Source organism: Nematolebias whitei, chromosome 9 (assembly GCF_014905685.2).
Source record: "Nematolebias whitei isolate Nwh7 chromosome 9, NemWhi1, whole genome shotgun sequence".
NCBI lineage: Eukaryota > Metazoa > Chordata > Actinopteri > Cyprinodontiformes > Rivulidae > Nematolebias > Nematolebias whitei.
Window position 1 is genome coordinate 43,593,016 of NC_056506.1, and position 24,910 is coordinate 43,617,925.

The window sequence follows — 24,910 nt, forward strand, 5'->3', positions numbered from 1 at the left end:
AGATTAAAAGCTTAAAAACGGGCTTGTTACCACCTAATATTCCTAGTTAGTGATAGTGTGCCTTTGACCGAACCCTCAGAGATAAAGGAAGCTAACCTTTGGGATAGGAGGGGACAACAGACGGGGGGGAGGGGGGCTGCAGGAGAAGAGCGCTGTAATCAGCGAGTCACTTTGCATGTCCAAACTTCCTTTTACAGGCAACAGAAGGGCCCTTTACAGAGTCCGAGGTACTGAACGAGCCTTCCAAACAGTCTGGGGCACCAAGCAAAGAGTCATCAATGTCTGCACCTTGGCTCACCGCTGTTATCAGCGTTTCCCAACAACCGGTATCTAAAGTACGACTTTATTAAGAAAAGCTTTGCAGCCGCAAAGGTCTAAGAGAAGTCACGGCTCTCAAAGTTCTGTCCAGCCATAGAAACGTTGTAAAACATCAATATTGTCCCAAGAATTTAAATATTTCCTTCAACTGAGGCACCATTACACCATCATCGCATTACTACAGTGTTTACTGCAGTTTTCCATCAATACAACAGTTTGAATGAGTTCAGCGCTTTCGGTTCAGGTCACACCAAGTTTTGCATATCGCCATGGAGACGTGTCAAACACACCGGCGTGAGGAGATATATGTATGATTTTCCAAAGGATGGCTGCAATTGTTGCTCAACTTGCCACACCCAGAGCAAACATATCTCAGCCATATTCATATATGACCTGACACCAGCACACACTGCAAAGCTTTAACCTCAAACAGGACCCAGAGAGGACAAACAAAGCAAGGGCATAAACCTGGAGAAGTTGAAACACAAACCGTCCTACTTTTTTGCCCCTAAACAGCACAGAAAAACCCAAAAGCCCCAAAGCAAGAATGCAAAAATAGGTGTTGTTTAAAATATGGACTTACTATTGTGCGCAGTCGATGAGCTGGTATTCATTGGACCTCTCGAAGCAAGCTTTCACTCCTTCATCGTCCCACAGCTTCTTTGCGTGATCAAAGAACTCCTGAAAAAATAAAAATACATTAACAAATGCACTAATAAGTATTACGCGTGCATGAATTTAACCTGAACCCTTATTTCAAACTCAGAAAATGTATTGCTGTGCATTAAAATTCATTCCAGTGATCCCGTCAGTGTGCTCTGTGGTACGAAGAGCTCACTGCACACTTTGAGGAAGAAGAGCAACCAGATGGAAAGTTCAGTCAAGTCAAACCTTTTAGTGTAGAGTGGATCTTTTACTTTGTACTGAGAAGAGTCTCAAATTCATCCCAGCACAATAATCCGATAATATTTTTAATCAAAACCACCAAAAACACAGTGCCAATATGATGATTGTCAACCAAACAGACTAAAGACTAGGGGTGCACCGATTGCAGATTTCTGGCCGATCACCGATTTCTAAAAAGCCTGACCTGCCGATTCTGATTTTGTTTTATTCAATTCAATTTAAAAATACTTTATTAATCCCAAAGGGAAATTAAATGGTGTAGCTCATCATTCTGGTTTCATTAGAGCTGTTATAGATGCTGATGGCCGTGGGCAGGAAGGATCTCTTGTAGTGGTCCGTCTTAGAGCAGATCTGTGGAAACTGGCTGCAGATGTTGATCTGTCTACTTGGACTTGGTGGATTTCATGGTCTTCTTGGGCAGCAGGACCACCTGAATCTTGGGCAGAGCTCCTCCCTGAGCGATGGCCACTCCTCCCAGCAGCTCATCGAGCTTCTCGTCATTGCGAGACAGCCAGCTGCAGGTGTCAGGGGATGATCCTGGGCTTCTTGTAGTCACGAGCCGCTTTTCCCACCAGCTCCAGAATCTCAGCGGTCAGGTACTCAATCACCTCGGCCAGGTAGACGGGATGCGTCTATGGCACCTCCTTTTTAACAATTTATGATTTGGGGCTGTAACTGAGGTATTATTTGAGCTTTTGAGATGTTAATCAGCTGCTCCCAATTGTAAAAACCACCTTGTTGTCATGGTTACGCATCATAACAAATGTCCAAAAGCAAAAAGATTTCAGTAAAAATCCTTCAAGATGCACAGCATCTGATATCAGAGGAAATAATGATCCAAAAAATTAGATTTACATCCAGAACAAAGAGGAATTAAAGTTTTCAAAAGCAACATCCCAGAATGAAAGTAACAGAGCTACTCCAACATGCAGCAACCTTTAACAGCGCAAATAAGTAAGCGACAAGTATTTTATAAGCAACACTGTAAGGTGTTACAAGGTCACAATGCACCTTCAATTTTCCAATCTTATTTTATTGAAAAACATACACTTGAACAATACAAACTCATGTTCGTGCTGCTGTTCGACGTATTGTTTTTATGCTATTAGTGCTTGGTGTATTTTTAGTTGATGTTTCTTAGTTCATATCTTAGATCTTAGTACTGTTTTTCTTTTACATTATTGTTGGATGTAACTGGGACCCTGTGTACATAATTTCGCTCCACCACATGTACCACATGTGGTGCAAACGACAATAAAGAATCTGTGAATCTGAAAATCCTAGAAATAATACTAACTTGTTTTAACTGGCCGTGAGGTAGTGCTCTGAAATATAATGTAATGCCTTCTCTATTCATGCGTTGTAATTTATACTCGGATGACTCGTTAAAGGAGGAACGTTTTTATTTTTAATCTGTTGTTGTAGGCCACAGCCACCCGAACCAAGACAACAACTTTTTCCCGGGCGTTTTCCCCCTCATAAACACTCCCCTCCCTCTTTTTATGAACCCAACTACAGAACTGCTGTAGGAACATGAATATAGATAGAAATGTCATTGGAACAGTCCAACTACGGAACATGCTACAATAAACAAAGTTTAGACAATTGTTAAAACTACAAAATATTCTGTAAAATCGGTTTCTCATTCCAAGTATTGGCCGATCTCTGATCTCACAAAATTAAGAAAATCTGGGCCAATAAATTGGCTGGCCGATTTATTGGTGCACCCCTACTAAAGACCATTTGTCCTTTTTACCGTTTTTTTTTTTTTTTTGGTGTGTGTGTGTGAAAACAGATGTTTAAACTTTTGGTTTCTAAAAATACAAGACAGAGTAAATGTTGTGTCATACTTTATAATAACATCCCATAATACCTTTAAGGTCACAGTACAGCAGAGGTTCATCGATTGTCAGATCACTATTATGAAACCATCAGTTGAAACTTGAACCAGTAGTGATGTTGAACAAAAATAATACATTAAAAAACTGCAGGGGATCGCGGAAACGTTGACGCACCTTTTTTATACAAGTTGTGCTGAAAGATGAACAAACCAAGAAATAGAAAATTTACTTTAGGACCTGTCTGGGCAGACGTACGTGCAAAGGAACAGATCATTGAACCACAAACTAAACTTTCAGGCGTTCACTGTTCAGCTCGTACGACACACCTCAGCAAGAACCGACTCTTGGTGGCAACGTCTTGCTTAAGCAGAACGACGAGCAAAAGCCAAAAAGGATGATAAAATAGTTTGGTCGACAGATGTTCTAGATAAATGATAAGGACTGGGGATCCAAAACATTTTAAAGATTAATTTTATCCACCAAATCAAATAAAACCCAAACCTCAACTCCATACTGAACAATAAAGTATATACTTTAATGCACATGCTTTATTATGCCTAATTTATGATAATGTTATATAAAAACTGAAATATTTTATTAGATCCTTTAAATTTGGTATAAACCATGACGCTAACCACTTCTACTTCCTCAGGTGACTTCCTGTTCCTGGACCAAGGATAGCATTATAAGCAGAACTTGTCTCATCAGTGATTATGACATTTCCCAGGACTCTCTGTACGCTCTGAACAGATTCGACTGAACGAACGCTCGTCGTCGTCTCCCGTCGTCCAGCCGGGCTCCTCCACCCTGGCACTGCCACATGACTCTGTGCACTCGACGCTGGCTCTGAATGAGCAGAGGCTGAAAGTTGCCTCGAACCAGAAACAGAAAAGAGGGGAGAAACCTGATAAACGATCACATGCTTTGGGAGACCTCCTCTCGGCAGATCCGGTGATTAAACATGGAGAGAACCCACTGATCCAGAGTGGTGTCACAGAGATATGATAACACGAGCATAAAGATGTTACCAAAGTTACTAAAAAGGATCAATTAAACAACTATAGTTTAATTTTCTGGAACACAACCTCTACAGGCCGTCCCAAACTCACAATTCTAAGACAACCTAGGGCCATGTTTGCTTTCTGTTCCTCCTCACTTGCAGTAAATCTTTAACGCCCGCCTCTACAAATATTAAGAAAATTCAACATCACTGATTACACGCTCCTGCTGACGCAGACACCGAGGGGCTCAGGGTCCTAGGACAGGGTCAGATTGGGATGGTTGGGGTTTGACAACGTGAGGATGAGGAGGTGGAAGGGGAGGCAAAGAGAAGTGGGGTGGGGGAGTATGGTCCTCAGGGCTCTTTTCCACAGAAGCGTGTGACACAAGACTTTTCAATAAATGTAGTGTGTGCTGCAGTGCCCTACAGAGAATTGATAACACACAAAGACACCAGGAGGGAATTTGCTTTAACAAAAGTTTTTTTTCCCCTTTTAACTCTTTCCTGCAACTCCTCGGTCTGTGTCCACATCAGCCGGAAGATGCTAATTTTCTATTGGCTCTTTCAGAACCGGTCGTCTTAGTTTATTCAAGCCCAAGGTTGTGATGTAATGTCAATAGTCATATGAGATGGAACAAAACGACCTACATTTTGTTCAACTTATCAAAACAATTCTGTGGCGCAAACAGTTCACATCTTCAATACAAAGATCCTTTAGCCAGGTCCTCTAGAAATCTTCGGCCTTAAATATCCAGCAACCGTCCCCCACCACCCCCTTCAGTATACCAGTATCACCTCATGCACTGAATCAGTATTAGATAACAGTCACCCGACCCAACAAGTACTGACTTTCATGGGTTATTTCAATCAAAGAGTATAAATTTAGATTAAAGAGAGCAAAAAGGGAACGGGAGAGCTGGCGACTGTCCAGAACTTTTAATCTTTTATAATACGGTTCTAAAAAAAGAAACAGATTGGTCCTCGAGCCACTTTCCACCCCAAAACAGGAATCCTGAAGTGTTTAATTAAGGTCAAATTTCGTAGAAGATCGTTCAGAAAACTGGATATAATATGAAGCTCGCCAATAACAACTTCTGTAACACAACTATAAATAAATATGTCACATTCTTCTATGGTTACAATACAATAAAGATGTTTTTTTTGTATTTTACTCAATTCGAAGAGGAATACTGAGCATGTAGTTCAACACGTCTGAAAAAGAAAGAGAGCATGAAGCAAAACGGGGGCCAAGGCTCATTTGAATTTGCTTCCCTTCAGTTGACAGACACCGTTGAGTGGCTAATGTTGCTACAGCATTGGCATTTGTTTCCATTTGCATAGAAGACCGTTTGCATCGGTGCTTTCTGCTCCACGAGTCAACTGTTGTCCCAAACTAGAGGAGCGTTGCTCGTACATGAGAGGCCATCAGAACTCAACATGGCAAATTAAAATACACCCAAAATACAAAAATATACCGTATTTTTTGGCCTATAAGTTGCTGTTTTTTGCATAATTGACATGCCCTGCGATTTATACGCTGAAGCGATGCATTTATAGATTTTTTTCCCATATTTATAAACCAATTTTTGGCTGAGATGTGATCGTTTTCATTCATTCTGACTGAAAATATTGAACAACTACCATTTTCAGCTGCTAGATGGTACTCGAGTATTATGGCATGCCGTTGTGTCATGTAATAGGTAAAAGTGGCTATTAATGTCACAATCGGCTTGCCATAGGAGCCACTTTCATCCATCTTGCTTGGAGCAACCGTCAAATCAGCTTCATTTCGCTGTGCCACCCAGGCGAAATGCAGGTGATTTGACCATTGAAGTGCATTTATTAAGTAAAAGTTCAACTGAGACACACCTTTACTATAAGGTCGCGCAAACAAATAATTGTTTTTAAATGTTAATCTTGTTAAGTTCTTATTAGTCCTCCCATGCATGCTCCCGCAGCCACCATTTGGCAGCTAATCGAATTTTGGCACAACGCTGGCCCACATTTCCAGGTTGTCAGCGGTGACACGTAACAAACACGACGCCTCAGAGGTGAGGCATTATAGATGCGACTTTTATATGGTGAAGCGACGCATTTATGTTTTTTCCCACTTTATTAGACATATTTGGACTGATGCGACTTTAGGACGGTGCGACGTGCATGGCTGAAAATCTACACCCTGAAACCCACTGGCAGGGCAGCTTGCAGGTTAAATCTTAAATTCTGAACTGCCCGTGACTCAGCAAGCCAAAAATACATGATTTGATGGCGGACTAAAATGTAAGATGTCACGTTATGCTACAGCCAAAGCTAACGCTGACCTCACTCGTCCTCCTCAAGGTAGGATTACATTGGGCTCCAACGATTGGAGGCGAGTTTGTGACAGAAAATTTGCAAAAGCGATCAAATATTTCATTGCAGTGTCAAATTCTGAATGTTTGTGACCGATTGTATCCACGTCAGCAGCCACCCACACATTTAGGATTTAATCTACGCTTTAAATGAAGAAAGGTGGATCTCGGCTTTAAGAAGAACCCACGCAAACGTTTTGAAACATTTTGGAGACTCCCTCACAAACGCCAGCCTTAAGCTGTTGTTTAATTTAACAATTATGTGCAAAATTGGGATGTATCCAAATAAATTAATCCAAAGTATAAATCAGGAATATACATATGAACTAAAAATACTTCTAAAATTATTGATACAATAAAAAGTTACATTTTCTAAGCGTAAAATTAGCATTTAATGTAAATGTTCCCCAAAACACTTTTTTTTTAGATTTACTGAACAAAAAGCAACACAATATTAATTGTATGGGTTTCAGTAAGGGCCTAAATGTAATTTTGGAGTCTCCTAATCAAATACTAAAATACTTAAGAAGTTTAGTTAGTTTGGTGTCTAACTTTTCTCCCTCTAAAACCTTCTCATAAAACACGTCATCATCTATCCAGAACTTGTCCATCAATTTATAAATCCATGTTTCCAAACAGCGCCGCGGTTCCTGATGGGACGAGATGCTGAGCGATGTCACCGACGGAACAAGCGAAACCTGAAGCTGACGACGAGCGCAGACAGAACCGAACGGCGCCATGTTGTTCGCTTTCAGCCGAGCCGTGTCAGGGAACTCGACGCAGACCCTCTTCGGAGCCCCGGTCCCTCACACTAAGCAGCATCACCGGTCACATTGGGAAATTAACACCCAGCTGCTGCTAATAAGCGCTCGTGATGTGGCGTCCAATAAAGCTGCTGAAGTTCTAAGGACGGGGGACAAATTAGTTCAATATCATTAACATTGGAAACATCTTGTCCCAAAATAAGCGGGCAATTTGGTCCTTGCTTTTATTACTCCAAGGCTGGATTATTGTAATTCTTTATTTTCTGGGAAAAAAAAAACAACTCTATAAAGTTCAAGTCACCAAAGGTTTTCAGCATCACCAGAAAAACGCATTAGATCCGTCTCTCATCAGAAGGGTCTAAAGGCTCGCTAAGATGGCAACACTGACTGGAAAAACAGTCTATAAAAAGTTATTTAAACTATTATTCAAATTTTTGCAAATTATTTAAAATCACCTGAAGGGCTACTGTCCAGTGATTAAAACAAGTTTCTTCCAGTCGTGTCCTTTTAAAAAAAAAAAAAATCAGTTTTGTTGCTTTTAAAATGATGTCGTTTGAACATGTACAAGTTGTGAATTCTAAAACTACACATTCACTCCATATTCCATTCGCCTTAAACGGCACGCTCATACGTCCGGTTGGTTCCAGTAAAAGCTATCTATAGCTCTGTATCAATGTGTCAATCCTGCTTTGAGGCGCTGCATGGTCAGCGTCGAACAAGGAAGACTTTCAGAATTATGTAAAACATTATCTACGTTTCCAACGCATAACCTCGTGCTATTGACCGATCAGACGCTGAAAAAAATAAATAAATACAAATCATGTATGCTCCAACAGAAGCTTCCCGGACTCCTGGTTTTGTCAATTCCATCGTGAACTTCGACTCCTTAGGCAACTGAGCTCCAGTTTGAGGGGAAAAGACAAATCAAACTGGGAAATAACTGGGTCCGTAGAAGCGAGATTCCAGCTGCGAACCTGAAGCTGTATCTCTAAAATCAGCGTTGCTCGACATAGCTTCAGTTAAAAACAGCAAACCCGTGTTGTCACATGCCATCTAACACCCATGCAGGCACACAATCAACAAGAAAACTCAATTAATCGTTCAAGGAAACACAATCGCAACAGGTTTGAAAGTTGTAAAGCGTCTTACCTGTGGGTAGTCAAAGTCAGAAAGTGGTGCTATGCTTTTGATGTATTCAATTCTGAACTGGTTCTCTGGATTGGCTAGCGGGACCGGAGGTATTAAAGTGCTCATCGCAGACACTATAGTCTACAAAGCAGAAAACAAGAACAGGTATCAGGCAGGATGCAGACAGAAAAGTCTGTAATAGCAGCTGCTTTACCCTGAGCACATTTGAAGGTAGTTTAAATGAAACTCACCACTATGGCATCCTTCACGTTTTTCCGAATGTCTTGTATTTTCTGTTTCTTTTCTCTGCACGGGGACAAATAAAGCCAGGTTATTCATAAACAAATTCAACTTTTACAGTCTTGCATGTTCTTTAGGTCAAATCTAACGCTGAACGAAAGAGTTGAAGAATTCACTTTAAAAAAATATATATTAATTTCTGAAGCTGCTCTTTTATTCTTTAGGTTCAAAATTTGAACATTTTTAAATACGAGCCACAGATTATTCTTTTTACCTCATCCAATGCAGCAGCGACACACCCTCAACTAATTTTGTTTCCCAACCATATACGCTGAATCTAACGTGCGTTACCCAACGTTAGCATCACTGTGACCCAACAAAAGGTTTGTTTTTCTCCTTTAGTTCACAACTAAACCATGAAGGTTCAAATTTAAATTTAAAAATCAAACATGCAGGTCAGAAATGGTTCAGGGAAACGTGCTCGAATGTTTGAGATTAGAAATATGCCCAACTTTGATATCATTATCACCTGCTTCCAAAAGCAATAATCAGTCGACAGATTTTTATGAATGCCCAGAAACTCATAATTGATTACTGATTAACTTTTGTTGTCAACTCCATTCAAGATGGCTGCTACAGCTAATCTATTTTAAACAACACAAAAAGAGCTATAAATCAGTTGATTCTAGATAAGGAGCTAAACTTTGGTGTGGTAGTAGCTGAAAACCATCCCATACATTTGTCTAACTATCGTCAAACCTGGCTGTTAGCAAAATATCTCACGAATCACTGGACATATTTAAGTGAAACTCTCAGTATGTAACTATTGGCTATACATCTATAACTGATTAACTATTGGAGTAAACTTCATTTAACATGGCGACCACAGCTAATCCGCCTTATCGAACACGAAAGCAGCGATAAATGTGTCAGTTTTACAGATAATGAGCTAAGAATTGGTGTGGTGATAGCGGAGAGTCGTCCCCAATATAAACTTTATGGCTAAATGATCTCGCCAATATCGCTCGAGAACCAAAAACTTTTCCCTCTTCGCCACTAGACAATCTCGGTTTAAAACTCTGGCGTTTATTGTTACTAAAATATTTCAGTATCAAGGCCAACTATGAGAAAAAGGTCTGGTAACAATCGTTTTTATTTTTTTTTTATGTTAAACCTTCATGACTAAACCTAATTTCCTGTGTCAATACTTTAAATTTAAGCACACAGAGAGGGCTTCCATGCAGATGCCTGTTTAAAAATCAGACCACAGTTAAGATCAATGCCATGCAAGGCCTTGCAGCAAAACAAAATCATCAATATAGGCCTGTGTCGATCACAACCTTCACCCCCTCACATGCAGCTGGGGGGGGGGGGGGGGACCTGCGTGATTCACACGTAATAATCATAACTACACACAAAAAATAGGAATAAAATTATATATTAGCTGTTTTGCATATAGACTGAGAGCCCAACAGGCTGCTGCTGCAGTGACATGGGTAAAACAGGGGCCTATTCATCCGTTGGGGAAGCCATTAAAATAAAAATAGACATTAAAGTTATTTATTTTATTTTTTTTTGGTGAGCCGTAAAGTGTGTAATAGATGCGCACTCACTCGGCGTTGAAGCCGTTGACGTGTAGAATCCTCATCTGCTTCACAATGGTGCTTTTTCCGGACTCTCCCGCACCTTAAAAAACAAAAAAAATCAAAAATTTAAAAAATACACAAATTCAATCAATAAAACGAATAGTCAAATACACATTTAGGCCGCTATACCGTGGCGCTCCCGTCAATACATCCACCCCCCATGACATATTATTGCTGTCAAACGGGGCTACGTGTTCGGCGGAGGGTTAGCATACATTTTTAGCTAGCCGTCACATCCACACAGCCTTACCCAGCAATAGGAGCCTGTGAGTGGCTTTATACGCCTGTCTTTCCTTCTGTAGCTGCTTTTCTATCTTTTTATTCGCTTCTCGTTGTGCCTTTTCGTCGATGCGTTGATCTTCTGTCTTGCTGTTGCCCAAACAACCCATCTTCCGTCACCCTTCCCTTGGTAAATCGGTTAAAAAAAAATGTATATACGCGTCTATTAAAAAAAACAACGAAATGATGCTGCGCTTTAAAAAGTAATTATAAACGACGGGATGGCTGTGCTGTAAAATACAATTTAAAAAAAAGGGGGTAGGGGGAAGAGGAGAGAGGGGAAAAAAATAAAAAAAGAAAATCTCTGCGAGGCTTCTTCTTCTTCTCGGTCGGAGGGAGGAATACGTTTCCCCCCCGCTTCATCCGCGGCCAACCGTCATCCGAACCGACGAAGAAGCGTAAAAAAATAAAAATAAAAGGGAGAGAGAAAAAGAGGAGGGGGGGATTTTTTTAATTTCTGGGAATCCAGTCAACTGTTCCTCTCGCGTCTCCAGCCCCTCTCCTCTCTCGGTGCTTTTTTTCCCCCTATCTGAATTTCTATCAGTATTTCTGTCTCTTGAACTCAGCACTGCCTCTCGCTGTGGCACCAGGAAGTAGCCGCGGACCGCGGAGGTGGAAAACAGACCTCCGTTAAACTGTAACAACCAGCCGGAGCCATTACAGATGTAGTCCTTTCATATTTAGGTGTTGAACTAAATCTGTAAATAAAGAAATAACATTAAAACGGGGGGGTCGGAAGCTCAACCGCCTCCGTGCTCGAGTAAAGAGGGGCTGGGCTTCCATGGCCGGACTAACTCCAGACAGTCTCCGTGTAATTACTGGATTTAAAAACACATTTTATGCACCTTAAACACTCTCATATTAAACGTTTTATCGTGGTATATAGTATTTGTTTTAATGGTACTTTTTTTATATTTAAAGCTCGTTGAATAAAATTCACAAAGTTCATCATGAAATCAGGGGCGCTACAACAGAGGGGGGCTGGGGAGGGCACTTGCTCTCCCACCCTTTGGCCACCCTGGCCAAGAAACTTTATATGCCAAAATATTTTGTGAAATACAGAACAGATTTTAATTAAACTCTTTTAGAGTAACACTTATTACTATTATTACTATTGTTACTATTTTTATTATTACTATTATTAGTAGTAGTAGGGGTGTAGATAAATCGGCCGGCCCCGATTTCCTTAATTTTGGGAAATGGGAGATCGGCCGATACTTACATGAGAAACCGATTTTACAGATTTTTTTTTGTTGGTAGTTTTAACAACTACTGTATTGTCTAAACTTCATTTATATTTCAGAGCACTACCCACGGCCAGTTAAAACAAGTTTGTATTGTTTCTAGGATGTTGTTCAAGGGTATGTTTTTCAACGAAATAAGATTGGAAAATTGAAGGTGCATTGTGACCTTATAACACCTGACAGTGTCGCTTATAAAACAAAATCGGTATCGGCCAAAATCGGAATCGGCAGGTCAGACTTTTTAGAGATTGGTGATTGGCCAGAAAACTACAATCGGTGCACACTTACTTATTAGACATCTACTACGTACCTTCTACTTATATCTACTTCTCATTACTACTCAGGACTTTTCTGTCTACTACCCTCAGGCAGACGATACATGAGCCTCCCATCGCGCAAGAAAAGACTCATAGACAGTTATTACCATACCATGCCATACCATTATTACCCACAAGCTGTCAGATTACTGAACTCTTGATAATAATACCAAACAGTTGACAATAGCTTTGCATTAAGCCACATCTGTGACACATATTATGTTTATTGCTGCTGCACTATGTGGCTGTATCATGTATGTCACTACCTTCATAATTCAATTAATCTCAATGTTGCTCACTACCTGTGCAATAACCTGTCACACAACATGTGTAGTATATGTTAGTTATGTACAATATATATCATGTGCATTTAAGCTTATATTACTACCTGTGAAATACTTGTTCATACAAATTCATCCTACTTGCACTGTTATATTCTACCATGTTGTTGTTCACTATCATTCTTTTGGACCTTATAAATATTTTGGTACTTTATTTTGTACCTGTATCACATGCTTTAGTATTTCTTGTTAGTTTGTCTTTTTGTTTTTAGCGAGTCGAATCAGTTCTTCTCATCCTGAATGTTTCTTTGCATTGTTGACCCTGTGTTAACCTGCATATATACAACATATATCATTAAAGTGCCCGTGACATCAAGCGTTTGTAATAAATATGAATGTATTTTTGGAAAGATAACATTAATAAGGTATTGCAAAGTAAATTTAAGCCGCTGAGATGAACAGCTGTATTTGCATGTGCAATAACTGGAAATGATGACAAAGATGAACGCCTGCATGTAAACAGAGCACCGCTACACAGGCAGTGGAGAAGAATCTGACGGGTTTTTTAATTATTATTTAGTCACTATCAGAGGGAGACAAAAAAGAGTCGGAGTTCAAATCGTATTATTTCAATAAACAAAGATCAGGGAGTTCCCCATTTTTCAAAAGTTCCCCTTTGATGTCACTTCCTGTTTTACTTTGGTTGCGCCAAGGTCAAAAGAAAATCTGCCAGTTGGGTGACAAAATGGGTAAAATTGTGCCAAATGTCTTTAATATTAAGATGTTTTCTTTCACGTTTTGTATAGGGTATGCATGATAGGCACTTCAACTTTGGAGTCAACCACATTTACGATGGATGCTACAGCTAATCGAGGTTAGCCAAAACAAAAAATGGCCGTAACTCAGTCATTTGTTCAGGTACTGAGCTATAATTTAGTGTGGTGATAGCTGACAGTCATCCCCCAATTCCCCTGCGAGAACAAAGAGCTACGAGATCTGTCTTTTAAATTTTTGGGGTTAACTATTTGGAGTTGACCCTTTCCATTTGTTAGCAAAATATCACATGAACCACTGGACAAACTTTAAAGAAACTTGTAGAAAGGAAACAAATGTACTCCTCAGGAACTTTTGGAGCCAACGCATTTCAAGATGGCTGCCAAGGCCAACTGACCTTACAAAACACAAGCATGGGTAGGATTCAGTCAGTTTCACAAATACTGAGAGCTGAGAGTCATCCACCACACGTCTGAGCAAAACTTTCACAAAAACATAAATCAAAAAATTTATAAATACGGCTCTACAGTTGGTTAACTTTGGCACAAAAATGGTACAACGGTACAGATGTTGAGCTTCAATTCTATGTGGTAGTAGCTGAGAGTTGTTCGCAACAAATATCACGTGATATCCTGTGATATTGCTTAAGATTACCCATAACATTATTTATAATGTTTAACCTAAACAGCCAGTACTGCGGCTTTTCTCAGCACAAGATGATCTCAATCTAAAACTCTTGGATGAAAGACAGTGGGAGATATCCTTCAAGGAATCCTACTTTTAATAATTATATATATTTATTAGACTTTTATATTAAATAGCCAAAGTGTCAATAAGGATCTAAGAACTTGTGTTACTGCTGGAATAGGAACAGGAGGGTTCTGTTTCCAAGCTGAGGTTCTGCTCCTCCTGAATGGTTTGAAACGTGGTTTTAAGGGAGGATGAACGATGTCTGAAAACCAAAATGATGATTTTTACTGGTCTGTCATCTGTTTTTGTGTTCTAACGTTGATCTGTGAACTGCTTTACCTCTTGATAAATATAAGCAATGCATGTACATGTTTTAACATCTTTACTATAAGTTCATAATATAAATAAAATCAAGCTCATTATTTGAGTACTCTTAAATATTCCTAATATTAAAGGTCCTAATATTGTATCTTAGCACACAATATAATAGCATTTCACCATCCCAATGTACCTTCAATTTAAATGCTTCATTGTTAACACTAGGAGTTATTTATTGCAAGAGGCTTATTTTCACTATCCAGATCAATACAAATGCAGGTGTTCAGAAATAATAGAACAATACCATCAGTGGCATTTAGTATAGAAAAGTATTAATGTTTGATAATTTTTTTTTATAAGCACATGCAAGTTAATGTTGCAATAGCACTTAGCATAGAGCCCAATACAATAACCTGGAGGCTAGCGCTAGCATGCTAGCTCCAGAAACAAACAAACAAACTCACTCGAATACACAGTTAGCTGACGATTTTTTCACAAACAGAGACATCTAAAAGTTGAGAGGTATATCAGTCAGAAATGGCAACATAGGCATTAGATAAAGGGCTTTCAATAGCTTAAAGCCTACCTGCAACATTAGCCTGCTTGTGTCACTGCACGATCTGTTCCGGGACCAAAAAAGAAAAGAAAAATCTGTTCTGGTACCGGAAGCACAATCCGTACCGTGCGCCCGTATCCTGGGCGCAGGAGTGGTGCGCCCAGAATCTTCTTATCTCTTGTAATGAAGAGAAGCTAGCTGTGCATGTACAATTTTAACGAGAGTCTATGGGTAAAGATTCTTGCGCCCCCAGAGAGGAAATACGTCACCAATCAGAGATAATGTTTTTGAAAGAAACAGCTTTACTCATCATTAACTATAAACTATTTATCTTACACAACAAAAGATATATACATATATTTCAAAATATTTTTATTTTATTATTTCCTTTTTATTTAATTTTTTTAATTCTTCAAAGTAATATTGTGAGTGGTTGGGCGGCGCCCTAGCACCCTCTATTGACCAGCCGCCACTAAAATAAACTACTACTTACTACTTGTGCTACTATTCCTGCTTCACGGTTTTTCACTTATCGCGGGGCTCCAGGGTGCGGATCCCCCACGATAAACGAGGGACTAATGTATATGAATGTTTCTGTTCAGTGTGTCCTGAGACGACTTCTATTGTGACTTGACGCTATATAAATAAACTGAATTGAATTGAATTTGTAACTTTAAAAAGCAAACCAGACAAGGGAAGCTAAGAAGCAGAAGTTGTGTTGAACGGGTGGACATTTTTTAACCCCATCTTTGTTTTCTTTTATCTAAATTAACGGTACAAGCTGAACTCTAAAACCTTCTCCAGGCCCTCAATTTTCTTTGCATGATTCCAGATTAAAAGCCTACCATTCCTTGATGGAATGCATATCACCCGCCGCCTTTCACGCCAGAGTTTTAGACTGAGATTATCTAATGCTGAGAAATTACTTGGACAAACCTCGAAAACAGCACAGGTCAATATTTGTAAAACTGACTGAATTATGGCCATTTTTGTGTTTTTTTTTATGGCGGCCATCTTGAGTCGGTGGCACCACAGATTAGTCAGTTGTAGACATAAATCCAATGATTACTTCATGCAACTTTCCTTAAAATCTGACCAGTTGTATATATATATTTTACTAACAGACGAACACAAAAGCATTCACATATAGACACATGAGCAAAAACATCACGGCCGGCCTTCGCCTTTCAGCAGCAGGACACACAGACTTGGACTCCTCTGTAAAAAGAGCAGAGACACCTGAGAACGTCCTCTTAGATCTGTTGCGCCGCTACGAGGCCGTCATCAACCCTCCAACAAAACACAAAGTCCAAAGAGCAAACCGTACGTTCTTATAATAAGTCCAGTAATAAAAAATAAAGCGCAGCCCTATAAATTTACAGTGTATGAGTTTTCTAAACTGGGCCCAGTGAGGGACAGGTGACACACCTGCCTGACACAAGGTGCGCCCCGCCGCAGCAAATACAGAGAGACGATCAAGATAAATAATAGCTCAGCTTTCTATTTACTTTACTCTTACTTGTTTATCTGACAACTAAATCCACCTGAAAAGGCAGACCACCACAACAACAACGAAAAACTGTTTCTGTTTTTTTATCACTTTCATCAACTCGATTTCGTCAAGAAATAGCCGTTTAGGCCAAACCTTGAAATAATCGTCATGTGTGATCTCGCAAGACGTCACATCCTATTAAATGTTGAGGATGATACTCAGCTACTACTACACCAAATTTTAGCTCAAAATCTATTACACTGATTGAGTTATAGCCAATTTTGTGTTTTCTATGATCAGTCGGCTGTGGTGGCCATCTTGAATTGTACCAACTCCAAAAGGTAATCAGCTGTAGAGGGACATCCAATCTTTATTTCCTGAAAGTTTCATTTAAATCTTTCCTGCGATTCATGAGACATTTTGCTAACAGACACAACTGACTCCAACAGTTAATGACAATGTTTTAGAAACAGATCTTGCGTGATCAGTCAGAGCTCAGAGCAAGTGTTGGGGATGACTCTCAGCTACTTTCACACCAAATCTTAACTCAGTTTCTATAAAACTGACTGAGTTAGAGCTGTTTTGGGGTTCGCTAATGTTCCTTAGCTTTGGCAACAATCTTGAATGGAGTTGACTCCAAAAGTTAAACAGCTGTAGATGCGTATTAAATTATTACTTTCTAAGAGCTTTGTGAAAATCCGTCAACTAGTTCATGAGATATTTTGCTAACAGACAAATGAACACACACAGACACTGGCAAAACCATTTTAACCTTCACTTTTGGTGGCAGATGTTAAAAAAAACATTAACACGGCGCCTGCTTTTTTAATTTTTATAACTTTTATCAGCAGTTACTGCTCTTAAAAACAAATTAATCTTATTTTTAACAACTGTAACGTTTATTAATCAGCTAAAACGGGATTTTTCTCACAGCAGCGGCTGCACTCTGGAGGGAAAGTCACGGTTTTGTCAAAGCAACAGACAGACTGCGTGATGTTGAGCTTCCTGTGCTTTCCTTCAACGCAGTATGTGGTTTCTGATGGCAGAACATTTCATTAACCATCACTGCTCCTCACACAGACACTCTGCTTTCAGCTGCAGCAGCTACAACTCACTCTTTATTTTGTTTTATTCTATTTTATTTTAAATAAAGCACAGCCTGAGTTAACGTTGAAGCTAACACTACAACTGTGATGCATTCAAGTCCTAAAACACTTACACAAATATACAAATAGGTGCATTTTACAGCACTTGTTCGGTGTGTTAAAAGCAAAAATAAAAGTTTCCTGCAGTGAAATTGTTAGAAAGTTCTGCAACATGCAAACCATCCGTGCAACTTTCACTTCACCTGTAGTGGGGCAACAATAAAGACTATTTGTAACCTGCATTTCTCATATTTAAAGAGACAACTCCTGTAATTCCACCTTAAATAAAAAAACAAGGTCAAAACCAGGGGCTGATGCGCACCCCCCTCTAGTGGTCAAGTGTAGTACTGCAGGATGAGTTTAACAGCAGCTCAATGAATGACACAAGAAGCTGCATAAATGATCCTTTTAAGGCAGCACTTGATATTTATATTTAGCTTGTTGTGGCTTCCTCTTAACTAGACAAAGAAAGTTTAATTAATCCTGAAAAATTATTTATTTTATGTAATTGGAAGCATGAAATCGCAACAAGCACTTTTCAAACTAAGTCTGCGAGCATTGTGATGTTGTTTTTAACAAATGCATGCTATTTTTTTAATAAATTAATTAATGTCAGCAACATGCTTGGAAATAACCCAAACACAAAATGTACTCTAAAGCTAATATATATATATATATATATATATATATATATATATAATGTTTATTTATTTATTAAGTTAGAGAGACATGTGATATATAATTAGTGTTAGCAGCAACTTTTTTGGAATAATGGGGATTTTTAGAGCCCGACTTTAATAACCTGCAACCAAACGTATAGACAGTACTGTGCAAAAGTCTTGAGTCACTCTTTTTTTCTTCCTGTATTTTGCTTTGCTTTCTTGTATTTCCAGACTTTCTGACCAAAATTTAGAATTTGTTTTTACTTGTTTTACTTTATCTGACATTTAAAGAGGAGTGTTTATAATGCAGGTTTGTGTGTCTGTAGCATTAACAAAATATCTTGTCAACACTGAACAGATTTAGGTGAAACTCTCAGAAAGTAATTAATTTAATGTGCGTGCATCTTCAAATGATAATCCTCAACCTGATCCAAGATGGCCGCCACAGCTAATTGGCATTAGCTAACACAAAAATGGCTACAGCTCCTATGACTGGATCAATTTTACAGAGATTCAGCTCAAGTTTATTAGTTGAGGGTCATTCCTGGTGAAGGGTGACGTGCATTCCTTCATTTTTTCTATTTTAGTCTATTTCTATGCTCGTATACAAAAACAAAACCTTAACCTTAGTTTTTGAAGTTTGGTACCCCCACACACAGGCTAAAAAAGGATTTAATCCACTTACGTACAAGCTTTTCGTGTGAGTAAAGAAAACCATCAGTTTCGTTAAGATGCGACCAGTGTTTCAGGAGATATTTAGCTAACACGGCGCGTAATATCACTAGCGCCCTTTCACCCTCATGGATAATATTAAGAAACCTGATAAAACAGTCCTGGCTGTAGCTTCCTTCAGACGTGGCGTGATTCCCACAAAGTGAAAAGATAAAAGCACCGGGACAACTCCCAGTTGAATCCCTGCTATCAGAACCATAAATATGACAATAAGTCCTATTCCGGGAGCCAAGACATTAACTGGAAACTCCGAGAGGAGCGAAGTTCAGCAGCTCTCGGTGATAAAACTCATTCAGACCGAAGCAAAGGTCGCTCCGCTCGTGTTTGACGAGGAGGCCTGAGCTGCGTGCCTCCGAACATGACGAAGATTCTACAAAATGTGGTTTTGCACGCAGGACAGCGACTTTGAACAACAAGCAAATAATAAAATGCCACGTGATCGACGTCCTCCGACTCGCCTGCTATGGATTCTGTAATTTCTGCCACAAACAGTGTATCAATACAAAACATACGGTTAGGGATACTATCACACATCAGGATATAATCTGACCCAAAATAGCCTAAATTAGACTGATAATCTAAGGCCTGGCTGAAAGAATGCGTATCGCCCGCCACCTTACATGACAGAGTTTTAAACTGAAGTCATCTAATGCTGAAGGATAGCTTATATGTGTTGGAGACGACTCAGCCTTTAGCACCACTAATTTCAGACCAACATCTCTAAAACTGACTAAGTTGGAGCCATTTTGATGTGCCATGTTGTCTTCTGTAACCCTACATACAAGAATCTGCTCATGTGCACTCGTTCTAACATTTAAAACTTTTCCTGTCGAGCTGCCGTGCGCATGCATTTGTTCCTTCTAACAATCATAATTTATCTAAACACCCGCAGCCAACACAAATGGCTAAAGTGGCCCCAGATCGGCGAGCATTCGCTGCCCTGAAACGTAACACCGTTAGAAAGGTGTCCACTTTCAGAGGAACACAAACCACCTCGGTTCTGCGGGTCGCAACAGGAGTCCTGCTAGAGGAAAACACAGAAGTGGCTCGTGTTGAAGGCTTGAACCAAATTGCGTGCAACACCGCAGAGGTGGAGAAAGACGCCTGTACGGCAAGCGGTTTGTGCATTTATTCAGTGTCATGGACGTCAAGTTCAGCCGCTAGTTAGCAACAACACTACACATTTGGTTGCACTAATTCAATAAACAGCCAAACAAGTAGCACTTTAGGCTAACCAGTGGCACTTCTGCCCAATTACCGTATTTTCCGGTAAATAAGTTTCAGTTTTTTTGCATAGATTTGTCAGTCCTGCGACGTATATGCCGAAGCGACTTAAATTCATAACGCAATTTTTGACTGACGCGTAAAATTTCTAAGAACTGCAACAGCGAGTCCTCACGTGCGCGCTCGCGTCACTCAGCTGGTGCAGGTGGAGGAACACTGGAGAGCTAGCGGCTCCGGCTGCAACGAATCGATGGGTGGATGACGCCACGCTGCCCAGGCGAAATGAAGCTGTTTTGACCATTAAATAAATGCATAATAAACGCAACAGGTCAGTGGTGACGCATAATAAATGCGACTTATATGCTGAAGCGACTTATATATGTTTTTTTCCTCTTCATGATGCTTTTTTTGACTGATGCGACTTATTCTTCGGAGCGACTTATATGCTGGAAAATACGGTAGTTGGTATAGAAATTATACTAGTCAGCTATTTTGCCATACTCATAGCTCAAAAGCTCCAACTAGTTGGTTTCTAACGCACCAGTGGACAACAAGACCTAACTAGTTGTACAAGTTAGCTAGTAGAAATCAAAACTCTTATATGTGGATTAATCAACACAAACTATACCTGCTAGTTGACTAGTGACCATCAAATGTGCATTCTAGTTGATTAATTCTTACTAGTGGACTAGTCTGAGCATAATTTGTACAAGTCTCATTTTGCAGAGCTAGTTTCAATTCGTGGACCACTGAACCAAACTTGTCGACTGCTTTGTCGTTAACTAGAAATTGTAAAAGATCTTACATGCTAACTAAAGCCCAACCGATATGATAGGCCCAATATTTTAAACCAATATAGGAATTTGGGGACGTATTGGTGATAAATGGCCCATTTTGCACCAGTATAAATAAACACTTCTAATTTTCACCCCTAAAATGCTGTAAACCAGCCGTGTCCTTACTTGCAAATGGCGTAATTGTACAATGTATCCAGCAGAGGGTGCATGCGGATTACTTTCAAGTCATGCCACTTGACACAGCACAGCCACAGCAGGGAGCAATGAAATACTATGTAACATATTTTACTGAACAGAGAACAGTAAGTTTATTGTAACTGATTTGTAAAATAAACAAATCAACAATAACAAATTGTCTTCAATCCTCCGACTCACTTGTCATTATTAGCTACGTGCTTCTCACGTTAGCAAGCTAATACTTAGATAACCTAGGACAGGCTAACTGTAGCTTAGTGTTTACTCTACCATTATACTGCCCTGTCAACAGAACCGAGCCCGAGCGCCCTGCCTACTGAAACAACCTCCCCCAACCCGTCGACAAATGCTGGCAGTGACGTAGCGCTAAGTTAGCGGCGAGCAATACAGACGTGCTAGCTAAACAGCTACAGAGGTAGCGCTCCGTTTCTCTCACGCTGAGCTGTCTACACCCCTCCATCCCACCCCCCCTTTGACAAAAATCACAGAAGAGATGAGTGCCCTGCCAAATCTAGGGACACACTGCTGTAGCCAGAACAATAAATCTAACGTAGCAATAAAATATATCAGTGTTAGTATGTTATCTTTGTCGCCCTCAATGAAATGCAGTTTGTATTATCTTTGTAACAAGTTTAAAACAGGTTTAAAACTTAAATTCTTGGGGTGGACAAAGTAAAAAAATGCTCAGCCAATATATTGGTTATCGACATTAGCCTTCCCCTCTCAATATCGGTATCGACGATAGCTAAAATGTCCATATTGATCAGATTCTAATGCTATCTAGTAAACATCATTTATGTTTACTGGTCCACTAATGAACCAGTACTGTTATCCGGCGTATTGTTTTTGTACTATTAGTGCTTAACGTATTCTTAGTTTAGTTCATATCTTAGATCTTACTAATGTTTTTCTTTTACAATGTATACTTTTGTTGGATGTAACTGGGACCCTGTGCACACAATTGTGTTCTACCTCAGGTACAACATATGATGCGAATGATAATAAAGAAACTTTGACCTAGGCCTGTCGCGATAAACAATAAATCAATTAATCGCATGATAAATGAAAATTATCGACCTCATTTTCATTTATCTGCTTTATCGTTTCTTCGTGTCTCTCTCTCTACTGAAGACACTGGATGACAAAAGGCTCAACTCCCGTGCTCTTCACTGACCCCTCCCTTTTTCTTTAAAATCCGTTTTAACCGTCCAAAATGGCGTTTTTGGATCGTTAAAAGCAGCTAAACTGAGAAGCTAAGCTACAAGCTAAGCTAACAGGCCGACCTCGGGAAAAAAACCTCCGTCTTGTCAAAGCTCCAAAATTCACGGTTGAAACCCGTGCCTTTGTGTAAAAAGTTGTTTTTCTCTGCAAAAATAAGCTGAGAACTTGTTTACTGATTTTTTTATTAAAAGCTTTGTGTGAAAAATGCTATGCTAAAGAGCTCAAACTACACCGAGCGTCCACCATTTTAAGAAATGAAAAACAGGAAGGAGAGACAGCCCATGTCACGTCAAGGGGCCTCCCTCCCATTTTTCTTAAAGAGACACGCTTCTCGCTCCCTCACTATCCATCCTTCGGTTCAAACAGTCTTATACTGCCATCCAGTGATCAAAAAAGGTACTACACACACAAATAACCAACATTTCTTCTTAATTTGACAAATTTCAAACAATATTATCGTTTATCGCAATAATTTCAGAGACAGTTAATCGTCCAGCAAGATTTGTTATCGTGACAGGATACTTTGACCTTGACTGTCAATTGTGCAATTTTTAAAAAAAAATTTTGGCAAAAGTGCAGATTAAAAATTTAATTAGTTGATTAGTCAATTAAACTAGTTGGAGATCTGCATATTTTTTACTTGTCAGCCATACTTATACACAAGTAAACCAAGCTAGTCAACCACTGTGTCATAAAATTTAACTAATGAATATAGAGTGTTAACTAGTCAACACAATATAGATGCTTACTGGTCGACTAGTGACTAACAGAAGTCCATACTAGTTGACTAGTAAACTGGCTAAGTTCAGTGTTGGATAAGTTGGTCTTTTTATTGCATTAGTAGTTTAAAAGTCCCAACTATTGGATTTTTAATGAGCTACTGAACTACTAGACCAAACTAGTTGTCTAGTGCAACTAGTCACTAGTCAAGCATTTTTAATTTCAGATGCACTGGTCGAATAATTAACATATTTTGGGCACAATAGTTAACTAAAAAGGTAAACGTGTCATTAGTTGGCAAAAAAAGTGTTATTAACGTTGATCTTGTGGGTGAAAATTGTGTTTGTCAGTGATATTGAATAAATACACAAAGGCCTTGCCATATCGGAAGGTGACTTGTACTGTAGCTTTCATTCATAAGAAACTATGTCCTGTGTGACTTTATTAATTTATCCTCTTCTTCCTGCTTAGTTAGCAAGTGTTGTTTATTCAAGAAATTAAATATAGTAATTAATAACAACTTGGGGAGAAAACATGATACTTCTTGAAGTAAAGAAAAATCGTGCTGCGAGGCCTGCCACCTTCCTTAATGGTAACTAGCCCTTTTTTGTGTATAAATTAAGGAATATTCATGAAGTGTAAAGTCAGTTGTCCAGTAGGAGAGTCAATCATTTCTGCACCAAACCTAATATCAACATGAAGAAGAAAAACAGGCAGATATTGTAGATTTCTCACAATAGCTTTACAATAATACAGTATACCACCAATATTTCTGAACCAGTGCATACTTATTTATTGAAATATTTTAATTAAAAAATATATGTTTTCAAGCCTCATATCCTGCTTGTCTCAGTTCTACTGTATTTCTTCTGTGTTATAGACTAATTTAGGAGAGCACTAGTGAAAAAAAGGCTTCATGGCCTATAAACATATACACAAACAAGCGTTAAATGCAGAACATATATACTGTGACACACTACACTGCTCTGTAAACTATGCTGTTGCCAAAGCAACACTGTAGTAATCCATCATAGTAAAACTACAAATTTGCTTTACAACACCATATATCATTATCACCCGCTGCAGAAGAGCAAAGGCAGAGTGATGATGTTTTGGCGTTTGCATATGTGTGTTTATATGTCTGTTAGCAAAATATTTCATGAACTGCTGGACGAATTGTTTTTTTATATATATATATATATATATAACTTTCAAAACGTAATTGTTGGATGTATACATCAACAACTGATTAACGTTTGAACCCAACCCATTTCAAAAAGGCTACCACAGCTAATCAACATTAGCCAAGACAGAAATGGCAAAACCTCCGGCAGTTTTACTTCTGATGAGCTAAAATTTGACGTGGTAGTAGCTGAGAGTCATCCACAACACATGTAGCACACAATATTTAGCTAACTAGCTTGCTAGATATGCAATCTAGGTAGACACATGTTTAGCTAGACAGCTGTTAAGCTAAATAAATACAAAGATAGCTATCTATCCATTTATCAATCAAATAGCTAATTGCCAAATAGCTTGTTAGCTAACTAGTTGGCTACATATATTATCTAACTCAGTGGTTCCAAACCCTGGTCCCTGAGGAACACCATCTTGCATGTTTCAGTTGTTTCTCTGCTCCAACACACCTGATTCAGTGGTTTACTTACTTCCTTAAGTTCAGCATAAGCCTGTTAATCACCCTTTCATTGAAATCAGGTGCGTCCGAGCAGAGAAACAACAAAAACATGCAGGATGGTGTTCCTCAGGGACCACGGTTGGGAACCACAGAATTCTAGCTAGATAGCTATTTTGCTGGTTAGCTTATTATTCATCCATCCAATTAGCTAACTGGCTAACTACAGCTAGCTACTTGCTGGCTAGTTAGCTAGATTGTTATTTGGCTATCTGACTAACTAGTTAGCTAGATATTTATAACTAGATAGATGGCTATTCATCTTTCTATGCAGCTAGTTAGCTATTTAGTTAGCTATTTAGTTATCGTACTAGTTATCCGCAATACTATCTGTCTGTCTGTCTGTCTGTCTGTCTGTCTGTCTGTCTGTCTGTCT

General features: G+C 39.2%; 1 protein-coding gene across 1 annotated transcript in view; it reads right to left on the reverse strand.

Annotated features, from left to right (window-relative positions):
* Positions 1 to 900: 900 nt before the first annotated feature.
* gnal2 (guanine nucleotide binding protein (G protein), alpha activating activity polypeptide, olfactory type 2) overlaps positions 901 to 24,910 on the reverse strand; it is a 26,445-nt gene continuing 2,435 nt past the window's right edge. Inside the window, exons 2-5 of the mRNA XM_037682386.1 lie at positions 10,162 to 10,234; positions 8,560 to 8,614; positions 8,330 to 8,449; positions 901 to 999 (exon numbers count right to left, since the gene is read on the reverse strand). Of these exons, the coding sequence (XP_037538314.1) occupies positions 901 to 999; positions 8,330 to 8,449; positions 8,560 to 8,614; positions 10,162 to 10,234 (347 nt within the window). The remainder of the gene's footprint in view (positions 1,000 to 8,329; positions 8,450 to 8,559; positions 8,615 to 10,161; positions 10,235 to 24,910) is intronic.